This window comes from Equus quagga, chromosome 18 (assembly GCF_021613505.1).
Source record: "Equus quagga isolate Etosha38 chromosome 18, UCLA_HA_Equagga_1.0, whole genome shotgun sequence".
NCBI lineage: Eukaryota > Metazoa > Chordata > Mammalia > Perissodactyla > Equidae > Equus > Equus quagga.
Genome location: NC_060284.1, coordinates 5,603,346 through 5,616,432, shown reverse-complemented (window position 1 = coordinate 5,616,432; position 13,087 = coordinate 5,603,346). Strand labels below are relative to the sequence as shown.

The 13,087-nt window shown below is 35.5% G+C and overlaps 1 protein-coding gene across 1 annotated transcript in view; it reads left to right on the top strand.

Moving 5' to 3' along the window:
• The window catches only part of DNAI4 (dynein axonemal intermediate chain 4), a 90,052-nt gene that overhangs the window by 56,084 nt on the left and 20,881 nt on the right, over positions 1 to 13,087 (top strand). Inside the window, exon 8 of the mRNA XM_046645242.1 lies at positions 4,142 to 4,336. Within this exon, the coding sequence (XP_046501198.1) occupies positions 4,142 to 4,336 (195 nt within the window). The remainder of the gene's footprint in view (positions 1 to 4,141; positions 4,337 to 13,087) is intronic.

Below are 13,087 nucleotides of genomic sequence, written 5' to 3'. Positions count from 1 at the left end.
TTATTTTGCTTTTCTTTTTTAAGTTCTTGAGGTGGGAGCTTAGATTATTGATTTAAGACTTTTCCTCCTTCCAAACGTATAAGATTAGTCCTATAAATTTCCCTCTCAGGACTGCTTTAACTGTGTGTCACAAATGTTAACATATTTTTATTTTCATTAAATTAAATATTTTCAAAATTTTTCCTTGAAACTTCCTCTTTGATCCGTAGATTATTTAGAGGTATTTTTTAGATTTATGCATTTGGAGATTTTCCATCGTTGATTTCTAGTTTATTCCATTGTGGTTGGAAAACACGTTCTGATTTCTCTTCTTTTAAATGTGCTAAGGTTTTTCGTATGACCTAGGATATGGTCTATCATGGTATATGTTCCAAGGGCACTTGAGAAGAATACGTATTCTGCTGTCATTGGATGAAGTGTTATACAAATACCAATTACATCTTTTTGGTTGGTGGTGTTGTTGAGTTCTTCTGTATCCTTGCTGATTGTCTGTCTAGTTATTATAGCAAATTTTGGATTTGTCTGTTTCTCCTTTCAGTTCTACCAGTTTTTGCGTTGTATATTTTGCAGCCTTATTTTTTTGCTGCATAAACCTTTAGGATTGCTACGTCTTCTTGGTGCAGTCATTACATAAAGCTGCTGTATGGTAATTTTCTTTAATCTGAAGCCTACTTTGTATGATTTTGATGTAGTAGCTCCTCCTTAACTTTGATTGATGTTTGCCTAATATATCTTTTTCCATCCTTTTACTTCAAACTTATCTATATTGTATATTTAAAAATCAAAAAGTTCCTTGTAGACATCACATATTTGGGTCATTTTTAAAATCCAATTCTGCCAATCTCTGTCTTTAAATTGAAATATTTAGACCATTTATATCTAGTGGAATTATTGATATATTAAGGTTCAAGTCTGCCATTATTTATTTTCTGTTCTCTCTGGTTTTGTTTCTCTTTTATTTTTTTCCTTCTGGTAACTCAAACAATCTTTTTATAATTCCATTTTAATTTAAAGTGTTTTTGAGTGTCTCTCTTTGTGTAGCCTTTTTAGTGGCTGCTGTACATATTGCACTATACATACATAACCGATTGAAATCCACTGGTTTTGACATTTTACCAGTTCAAGTTAAGTATAAAAACCTTACCTTCCTTTATGTCCTTTTACCCTCCCCTATTTATAATAGTTTGCCTTAAATATTTTCTCTAAATATTTCAAGGGAATATTTATCCATTTAGAACTAATGCAGACCGTTTTATAATCTTTCTGCCAACCACTGAACACAATTAAGAAAACTCAAGAGAAGAAGGAAAGTGTATTGTATTTACCCATATTTTTACCCATTGTTCTGTTTTCCTTTCTGATGTTCCAAAATTCCTTCTTTTTAGCATTTCCTTTCTGCTTATAAAAGTTCCTTTAGCCATTCTTAGGGGAGATCTGCTGGCAATAAATTCTCTTAGTATTCCTTCATCTGAGAATACCTTAATTTCTCCTTTATTCCTATAGGATATTTTCAGTGGGCATAAAATTCTGGGTTGAAAGTTATTTTCTTTCAGCACTCAGAAAATATATGCCAATTTCTTCTTGCCTCCATGTTTTCTGATGAGAAATTTGCTGTAGGTGTCATTTTTCTCTCACTGCTTTCTAGATTCTTTTCTTTGTCTTCAGTTTTCAGAAGTTTGAGTATGTTGTGTCTTGGTGTGGATTTCTTTGGGTTTATCCTCCTTGTAATTCATTCAGTTTCTTGAATCTGTATGTTATTCTTCTTTGCCAAAATTTTGGTAATTTCAGCTATTATTTTTTCAAGTACTTTTTCAGTCCCATCCTCTTTCTCCCCTCCTTCTGGGATGCCGATGACATGAATATTAGTTCTTTTGTTATAGTCCCACAGGTCGCTGAGGCTCTGGTCATTTTTCTTTCAATTTTTCAGATTGGGTAATTTCTATTCTCTTTTCAACTTCACTGATTCTTTCTTCTTTTCCTTCCATTCTGCTCTTGAGCCCATCTATTGAATTTTATAATTTTGATTATTATATTTTTTACTTCTAAAGTTTCTATTTGGTTCTTCTATTGATTTGCTAAGACTTTTTATTTCTTTTATGATGCTTTCTTTTATTGCATTTGTTTCAAGTGTGTTAAAAAATTCTTGTTGAAACATTTTCATGATGGCTGCTTTAGACTGTCAGATAATTCAGACATCTCTGTCATCTCAGTGTTGGTGTCTATTGATTCTCTTTTTTTTCATTCAAGTTGAGATTTTCTTGATTCTTGGTATGATGAATGACCTTTAATTGAAACCTGGAAATTTGGGGCATTATGTTATGACAGTCTGGATCTTCTTTAAATCTTCCTTTTTTAGCAAGGTTTGCTTGACACTATTCTGGAATGGGAAAGTGGAGTTGGAGTAGAAGTCCATGTTCTCTACTTTGCCTCCAATGACATTCAGGGAAGTTACTGCTGGGCATGGACAGGTAGGGAGCTCTGGCTTCCACTGATACTTCCGTGGTTGGGAGGGGTGGAAATTCCTCATTACCACTCTACAACAGGCCTCCCTTGACCCCATGGAGTGGGAGTCGGCCACATTACTGTTGAGCAGATGTAAGTTCTCACTGTCTACCAGTCCAGTTCTGGTTATTTAGCGGGGAGAAGGAAGAGTAACTTGTTACTGCCAGGTGGGTGTGGAATTCCATGTTCTCCAACTGATCTCTACTGATACTGCAGGAGGAGCAGCATAGTCATTGTGTTTGTAGAGATAATAGTCCTGGCCCCCTACTAAGCCTTCCCTGAGACCACATCTTCTGGAGGCTGGGAGGTTGGGATGTCTTGTTACAGCCTGGCAAGCGTGGAAGTTGAGGCTTCCCGCTTGGCCTTTGTGGCATGAGTATTTTTTCTGTGATTTTTGTCTGGAGTAGAGTGGTTGTAATCTAAAAGTTTTCTTTCTCACAAGGCTGTCCTTTTCCTAGTCTTTTGTCTAGAGAACGGAGGCTTCTGTTGAAGCTTCTTTTGGCCAACACCCATTTGTGTTTCCAGGTTGCTAGCTTCTTCAGCTCCATGTCTGGAATATATCTGGCAATAAGAAAACCCAGGGAACTCACCACTGTTGTTCCTTGGGTCCTGAGGACTCTAGTTGCTCTGCCTTCTTCTCCCAAAGACTTTTAAAGGTTTCCCAGTATTTGTTTTATATATAATGTCCAAGGCTTTTAATTGTATTTAGCAAGAGAAATAGTGAAAAGTGTGTCTATGCCATCTTCACAGAAGCAGGACTCCCCTTCATTTGGTTTTTAAAATAGGAGTTTACTAAGTGGTGTGGTAGGCAGGTGGATAGTTCCAAAAATATGCACACATATAGAACTTATGAATATTTTACCTTACATGGCAATGAGACTTTCTACATGTGATTACATTAAGGATCTTCAAAAGAGGAGATTATCCTGAATTATGTGGGTGGGCCCAGTGCAATCACATGGGTACTTAAAAGTAGAGGACCCTCCCATCTATGGTCAGAGAGAGATGTGACGATGGAAGAAGGTCAGAGGAATACAGTGTTGCTGTCTTTGAAGATGGAGGAAGGGGTGTGAGTGGCCTCTAGAAACTGGAAAATACAAGGAAATGAATTCTCCTCTAGAGCCTCCAGAAAAGAAGAAAACTCTACTAACTTCCTGGTTTCAGCCTAGTGAGACCTGTGTCAGAGCTCTACCCTACAGAACTCTAAGATAATAAATTTGTGTGGTTTTGATTCACTAAGTTTTTGGTAATTTGTTATAGCATCAGGAAAAAATTAACACAGTAGTGTAGCATTCTTATGAAGCAATAATCAAATCAGACCTTTATCTGAAGACTGATAATCTTATTTCAATTTGACTAAAAATGTATAGAGCTACAAATTACCTCATGAGGTTATTGTTGCTTATCTTGTGAAAAACAGTACCTTTTTGAGTGGTTGAGAATTCCAAAATGAGGTAATATATGTATATCTTGCATGTGCTTGGTACATGAAAGATACTCAATAAATGTCTATTGAAGTTGTTGAATACTGGAGGGAAACAAATAGCAATGACAACATGTCATATTTAAGACATTTAGAATGTATGAATCATCTAATATTATTTGGACTGTTTATCATTGCATCGTTTGTATTTTACAGATAGTGAGGCTAGTTCACTAATGGACATAGAAAACGTGATTCTAGCTAGAATTCATGATGATGAAGAAGACCGCTCAGAGGCAATCCTGAAATCTGACAAGTTTCACCAGGACCTATTTTTTATGGAACGAGTTCTAATGGAAAATATATTTCAGCCCAAACTGGCAGCTTATCGTCAGCTTCCTGTTTTAAAAGGTATTTAAAGAAATAGTCACATTTAAACAGACTCAAATAACTTGAAAAATTGAATGATGTTATTAATTATTTCTAAACATAATCTCCAGACTGGATTATCACTTATCAAAAGACGTGTTCATGCAGCTTTCAGGACCAAACATGCGACTGGCAGCAGAGTCCAGACCAGGAGCCCACAGAGAGAGGCAGTCCCTTACAGTCAGGAATTCATATGCATCTACAGCTCTTCCTTCTCCCTTGGCCCTGCACTGAATTATTCTCATATTCAAACTCCCATTTCATTGCCTTCGACACTTTCCAGGTTCTGGCTTTTCTTGCCTCTCTCTAATTTTATGGCAGGAGCATTCTTCCTGTTCTCATTGCTGCAAATCCCATCTCATATGTTCACAGAATATTTCAAAGGATTTTAGGAATTATCTAATTCAACCTTTCAATTTTTGAACGACAGTTATAGAAACTAAGGTTACATAGCCTGTGACAAAGGTAGACATTCAACCTGGGTCTTTTGATCTCCTTCCAGTTCTCTGTCCACACTGCCATCCTGGCATACTGAAGTATCCTAAACACAGGTTTGAGCATGGCATTTAACTGCAAAAAACCCTTTGCCTAGAGTAATTACGAAGTTCAGAGTGAATCATTCAAAGATACATTCAATCTGGCCACAGACCACTTTATCTCATTTTATTGCTTCAGAGACCCTACAAATGGCCACATTAGACTTACCTGATAAGGCCCAGACAAAACCTAAGCTTTCCAGCCTTAGTACCTTAGTCAGAATATGCTTGACAGTCCACCCTGTTCCCATCCCATCTTTGCCTATTGCATGGCCAGCTTTCAAGTGTGGATTAGATAAACTCCTTCATGAAGTCTTTCTTGATCCTGCAAGTCAAAATTGATCTTCTATATGCCTACATCAAAAAACTAAGGTTACAAAATAGCGCATGACAAACGTTTGTAAACCTTTTTGCTTACATACCTCCAAGAGTATTGAACAATTGTGTTCCTTCTCTCATAGTAGGTCAATATTTAAAAATTTTTATCATTTCTATTAACTTTTCAACCTGTGTTTAAAGAGTTATAAGATTGAAATTTACAAAGTACTGTAAATTATGACACTTTAAAAACAAAACTGTTGGTTGGTCACTTCTTTAAATGTATCTAAAAAATAGATATACCATGGGAAATTTTTTAATGAGGTAAAATTCACATACAATGAAATACATATGTTTTAACTGTATACTTTGATACATTTTGAAAATGTGTGACCCCATGTAACTAATACCCTAATCAAGATAGAGAATATATCCATCAACCCCAAAAGTAGCCTTGTGCTATTTTCCAGTTAAACTTTACGCCCCTTAGACAGGCATTAACCTGATTTTTCTCACCATCGATGAACTGTTTTGGCATATCATGTAAGTAGGTTCATATAGTAAGGATTCTTTTGTATTTGGCTTCTTTTACTTAGTAATGTTTTTGAGATTCATCTAGGTTGATATGTATATAAGTGGTTTGGGTTTTTTTCTGAGTGTCGTTCTGTTTTGTGAGTGTACCATAGTGATTTGTATATTCATTCACACAATCATGGACACCTAGACTGTTTTCATTTTGGGGCCATTATGAATAAAGCTGCTATGATCATTTTTGTATGTCTTTTTGTGGACATATGTTTTAATTTCTCTTGGGTAAATACCTAGAAATGGAATTATTGGGTCATTGGGTAGATGTATGTTTAACTTTTTTAGAAACTGCCAAATATCTTTCCAAAGTACTTGTACCACCCTACAATTCCATAAACAATGTATAAGACTACCAGTTGCTCCACATTCTTGATAATATTGATGTTGGCGATCTTTTTTATGTTGTCCTGAAGACAAATTATGTTGAGTACTTATTCATGTGCTTTTTTTGGTCATTTGTTTATCTTCTTTTGTGTAATGTTTGGTCAAGTCCTTTGCCTGTTTTAAAATTGAGTTATCATTTTTTAAAATCGAGTTTTAGGAGGTTGTTTTTATATATTCTGGATACAAGCTCTTTAAAAGATACATGTATTGCAACTATCTTCTCTAAGTCTATGGCTTGCTAATATATTTGTCTTTTGTTGAGCAGAAGTTTTTAATTTTGATGAAGTCTTATCTATCAGTTTTTTCTTTGGTGGTTAATGCTTTCCATGTCCTCTCTAAGAAATCTTGGCCTGCCCCAAGGTTGCAGATATCTTTGTCTTGTTCCTGAACTTAGGGTGAAAGCATTCAATATTTCATTGTTATAATATTAGGTATGTTTTTTTATAGATGCCTTTATTGGTTTAAGAAAATTTCCCTCTTTTTATATTTTGCTAGACATTTTTAACGATAAAGGGGTCTTGAATTTTGTCCAAAACTTTTTCTACATTTATTAAAATAATCATATAAATTTTTTCCTTTAATCTGCTAATGTGGCAAATTACATAGCTTGATTTTAAAATGTTAAAACAAACTGAATTCCTGTGGTTAAACCTCACTCAGTTATGATATATTATCCTTTTTATATATTGATGAATTAAATTTTATAATACTCTAAGAATTTTTGCAACTGTGTTCATGAAGCATAGTTTTCTGTAATTTTCTTTTCCTGTAAACTCCTTGATGATGTTATGATGGACTTATAAAATGAGTTTTGGAAGTCTTCTCTCATTTTCTGTTTTCCAAAAACCTTTGTGTGTTATGTCTTCTTTAATTGTTTGATATAATTTATCTGTGGAAACCATCTGAGACTGAATTTTCTTTATAAGAAGTTTTCAAATTGCAAATTTAATTTCTTTGACAGGTAGAAGGTTATTCAGATATTCTGTTTCTACCTACATTAGTTTTGGTAATTTGTGAGGAATTTACCTATTTTGTCTCCGTTGTTGAAATTGTTTGCATAAAATTGTTCATAGTATCCTCTCCTTAAATTCGACCTTTTAATATCTGTAGGATTTATAGTGATATCTCCTGTTTCATTTTTAATATTGGTCATTTGTGACTTTTTTATTAGTCTAGTTGGGCGTTTGTCAATTGTATTAATCCTTTCAAAAAACAGTGTCTGGCTTTCTTAATTTTCTCAATTTTTTGTCTGTTTTTAAAGAACTTCAATTATTTTCACTTTTGTGTTCATGTTTTTCTTCTCTATTGTGTTTAATTACTCTTTCTACCTTCTCAAGATAGACTGTTGGATCATTGACTTAACGTCTTTTTTCTTGTCTAAGATAGGTATTTAATACTCTAAGTTTCTTTGTGAGTACTATGTTAGCTGCATCCCATATATTTTGATATCTTGTGTTTTTATTATTATTCAGTTCAAAATAACTTTTAGTTTCCCAGGTGGGTTTTTCTTTGACCTCTAGGCTAGTTAGAATTGTGTTGTTTAATTTCCAAGTTTTTAGCAATTTTTAGCTATAGTTTCTCATTGAATCCTCATTTAACACTGATATGGTAGTCAGAGAACGTGTTCTGTATGATTTCTATCCTTTGAAATTTATTGAGATTTGTTTTATAGCCCAGCATATGTGAATGTTCCATACTCAAGAAGAGTGTGTATTCTGCAGTTATTGGTATGGCGTTCTTTAAATATTAATTATGTCAAATTAGTTGATGATATTTTTCAAATCTTTTATCTTATAGAGTTTTTATTGACCTGTTCTATCAATTAATGAGAGAGTATTGTTAAAATCTTTAATAATGATTATGGATTTGTTTATATTTTAGTTTAGGTTTATTAATTTTGCTCTATATATTTGAAAGCTTTGTTATCAGGTTTGTCCAAACTCAAAATTGTCCTGTCTTCTGGAGGCTACCCTTTTTTAAAGTCATTATTTGCTCTTTCATCATTAGGAAACGCTCTTATTTATTCTGGTAATACACTTTGTCTTGAAGTCTAACTTCTGTAATATTAATATAGCCACACCAGCTTCCTTATCCTTATTATTTGCGTGGTATATATTTTTCCTTCATTTTACTTATAGCATTTTTGTCTTCATATTTAAAATGTGTCTGTTGTAAACAATGTATAGTTTGGTCTTGATTGTTTTGCTCCGTCTAACAATCTCTGCTTTTTGAACTCTTGTCTTTGCCTCCTCAACTCAGCTGATGCATTTTACTCGGGCTACTCACTTCGCTGCACTGTGATCAGGAAATTTTCCCCAGGCTGGAAGTGAGGGTGGACATGGGGTTGACAGCTGTGCAATGCCTATTGTTCAATGCCTGAAAACAGTTACTTCTAATCCAGTTTTATATTTATTTATGGTAGGAGGGCAAGTCTAATACAGTTGATCCATAATGACTGGAAGCCTACTATGGCAGTTTGGAACCCGTCATTGATCATTTTCATAAGATGAAGTAGTGGTTCTGCTTTTAGTTATGATGTAGATAATTATGAGACTACAGGGTGAGGAGCTGAACTATAGCAGAGTGTGGTGGTTTTGCTTATTTGATGACACGTAGATAAGAGTTCAGAGAGCCTAAGGTGATTGGAATTTGTGGGCTAGAGAATCAGATAGGAGGGAGCTATGCAGAGAAAAAACCTGCATAAATATACCATTGAGCCTTTGGCTGAAACATAAGCTGTGCATGTTAGGCTAAAATCCAGAAAGTAAGCAAAGAACAACCACCAGGGAGCTATAAGATGAACAATTCTTAGAGTTCACACAGGACTGGGAGATGTTTGAGTTTTGACTGGCCAGAGGGAGAGACCTTGCGCACAGCTAGTGTGCTCAGTAGACATCCAGAGGGCTATACCTTAACAGAAGGGCTAGACTAACCCTAGAGTAAATACTAGTTTAGACCCCCACCTCCACCAAACAACCCTTTAGAGAAAGCCTCAAAAAATCAAGCTACTCTGAAAGTAAGTTAACTGCTTGCCAAAACAAACTTCATCACTGTATAAAGGAAGAAAACACAATCTAGACGTTTACGATATACAGCATCCAATAAAAAATTACCAGCCACATGAAGAAGCAGGAAAATGTGAGCCATAACTATGAGAAAAATGAGTCAATAGAAACAGATTAAAAGGTGGCCGAGATGGTGGAAAAGCAGACAAGGACTTTTAAAAAGCTATTATACCCAGTATAGCCAACACAACACAGAAGAACAAAGCCAGAGGACTGACGCTACCTGACTGCGAGAGGTGCTATAAGGCTCCAGTAGTCAACACACTGTAGTACTGGGGAAAGAGTAGACACATCCATCAATGGAATAGAACAGAGAGCCCACCCAGAAATAGATCCACATAAATATAGTCAGTTGATCTTTGAGAAAAGAGGAAAGGCAATACAATGGAGAAAAGATAGTCTTTTCAACAAATGGTACTGGAACAATTAGACATTTACATATAAACTAAAGAACCTGGACACAGACCTTACACCCTTCACAAAAATTAACTCAAAATGGATCGTAGACCTCAACGTAAAATGCAAAACTAGAAAACTCTTAGAAGACAACACAGGGAAAAGTCTGGATCACCTTGGGTATGTTGATGACTTTTTAGATATAACACCAGGGCATGATCCATTGACAGAAATAATTGATAAGCTGGACTTTATTAAAATTTAAAACTTCTCCCATGTGAAGGACATTCTCAAGAGAATGAGAAGTCAAGTCACAGACTGGAGAAAAGATTTGCAAAAGACATATCTGATAAAGGACTCATCGAAAATATACACATATCTTAAAACTCAACACTAAGAAAACAAACAGCACAATTAAAAAATGGGCAAAAAAACTTAACAGACATCTCACAAAAGCGATATACAGATGGCAAATAAGCATATAAAAAGATGCTTAACATCATATGTCGTTAGGAAATTGCAAATTGGGACAAGAATGAGATACTACTACACATCTGTTAAAATGGCCCAAATCCAAAACACTGACACCACCAAATGCTGGCAAAGATGTGGAGTGACAAGAACTCTCATTCAGTGCTGGTGGGCGAGCACAAGGGTTCAGCCACTTTGGAGTAAAGTTTTGGGGACTGGCCCAGCGGCATAGTGATTAAGTTCAAGTGCTCCACTTTGGCGGCCCAGGGTTCGCAGGTTTGGATCCTGAGCATGGACCTACACACCACTCATCAAGCTGTGCTGTGGTGGCGTCCCACACAGAAGAAATAGAAGGACTTACAACTAGGATATACAACTATGTGCTGGGGCTTTGGGGAGAAAAAAGAAAAAAAGAGGAAGATTGGCAACAGATGTTAGCTCAGGGCCAATCTTCCTCACCAAAAAGCATATCTTAAAAAAAAAAATGACAACACCTGGTATTGGGGAACACACAGAGATAAAGAAAAGAAGGTTTGGCAGTTTCTTACAAAACTAAACATACTGTTACCATGTGGTTCAAAATTGCACTCCTTGGTGTTTACTCAAAGGAGTTGAGTGCTTATGTCCACACAAAAGCCTGCACATGGATGTTTATAGCAGCTTTATTGATAATTACCAAAACTTGGAAGCAGCCAAGATGTCCTTCAGTAGGCGAATGGATAAATAAATTGTGGTATATTCAGACAATGGAATATTATTCAGCACTAAAAAGAAATGTTATCAAGCCATGAACAGACAAGGGGAAAACTTAAATGTATATTACTAAGTGAAAAGAGTCAATCTGAAAAGGCTACATACTGTATGATTCCACCTGTATGATGTTCTGGAAGAGGAAAAAGTATGCAGACAGCAGAAACATCAGTGATTTCCAGGGCTTAGAGAGTTGGGAGGGATGAATAGGCACATAAGATTTTTAGAGCAGTGAAACTATTCAGTTTGATGCTGTAACTGTGGGTACATGTCGTGGTACATTTGTCCAAACCCGTAGATTATACAACACCAAGAATGAGCCCTAATGTAAACTATGACTTTGCATGATAACGATTTGTCAATGTAAGTTCATTGATTGAAACAAATGTACCACTGGTGCAGGATGTTGATTCTGGGAGAGGCTACCTGTGTTTGAGTATATGGGAACTCTCTGCACTTTGCTATGGACCTAAAACTGCTCTAAAAAATAAAGTGTACTAAAGAAAAATCTATCAAAGTATACGTAAGGACTTAAAGGACAATAAGGTTATAATGAGGAAAATAATGAAAGCTACATACAGAACCAAATGGTACTTCTAAAGCTGAAAAGTATAATACTTGAGATGAAAAATTCACTGGATGGGCTTAGCAGAATACTAAAAACTGCAGAAGATCAGTGAACTTGAAGACAAAGCAATAGGAGCATTCCAACTGAAGTACAGAGAGAAATAGGGCTCAAAAAGTAGCGCCTCACTGACCCGTGTCACAAGACCGTGTGATTTAACATACATGTGGTTGGAATCACAGTAGTGGCAAAGAGAGGAGGAGGAGAAAAATATGTGAAGAAAGAATAGTGAAAATTTCCCAACGTTGGAAAAGCTTTAAACCAACAATTACAAGATATTCAATGAAACCCAAGAGAGAGAAACACAATGAAAATCATGTTGAGGCATGTGATAAGTAATATATCAAAAAACCCTAAAAGTTACCAGAAAAGAAGACATTATATTCAGGAAAGAAAGCTAATAATGCCTTATCTCTCATCAAAAGCCAGAAGACAATGCAATGACATTTTACTACACTAAAAAATTCTACGCCTAGTGAAAATATCCTTCAAAGATCAAGGTGAGATAAAAACACATCAGACAAACAAAAGCTGGGAGAATTTGCTGCCAGCAAGCCAGCTTTGCAAGAAATGTTCAAGGACGTTCTTCAGGCTGACGAAAAATAATAACAGAAACTTGGGCCTGCAGAAAGGAATGAAGAGTGCCAGAACGGGAAAATGTGCATAAAAGTAAGAGACATTTCCCACCATTTTAAATTCCTTTAAAGATAACTAAATTGACAAGATGATTCTAAATTTTATATGGCAAAGCAAAGCACCTAGAATAACCAAGTCAATTTTGAAGTAGAAGAATGAAGTTGAAGGACTTACCCTATCTAATGGCAAGTGACTGTGCTAAAGCTACGGTAATCAGGGCAGTGTGGTGCTTGTCTAAGGACAGATGCACAGAGGACTGAAACAGAACAGCAGATCCAGAAATAAACACAGACCAGTGTGGCCAATTGATTTTTGACAAACACACCAGGGTGATTCAATAGAGAAAGACTTGTCTTTTTAATAAATGATGCTGAAACAACTGGATGTTGAAAAAAAATGAACCTCAACCTCCACCTCGTATCATATGTGTAAACTAACTCAGAATGGACCATAGGTTTAAATGTAAAAATTAAAACTATAAAGTTCTAGAAGAAGAAAAAGAGAAAATGTTTGTGATCTTAGCATAAGATCACTTAATATGCAAAAATCCCAAGACATAAAAGAAAAAAATCAATAAGACTTCTGTGATATTGCAGATGTCTGCTCTTTGACTAACACTATTAAGAGAAAAAAAATGCAAGCAACAGACTAGAAGAATATGTTTGCAATACGTATATCTGACTAAAGACTACTGGGAAGTTTCTCAAAATGTTAAACATAGATCCATCCAATGACTCAAGAATCCTGTTTGTGGATATTTACCCAAGAGACAGAAAACATATGTCCACAAAAAACACTTGTATAAGAACGCTCACAGCAGCCTTTATTCATAATCGCCCCAAACTGGAAACAGCCCAGGTGTCCATCAGCAGGTCAATGCACAGACAGATGATGGAGCACTACTCAACAATAAAAAGGAACAAACTACTTACATACGTAATAACCTTGATGGATCTCAAAAACA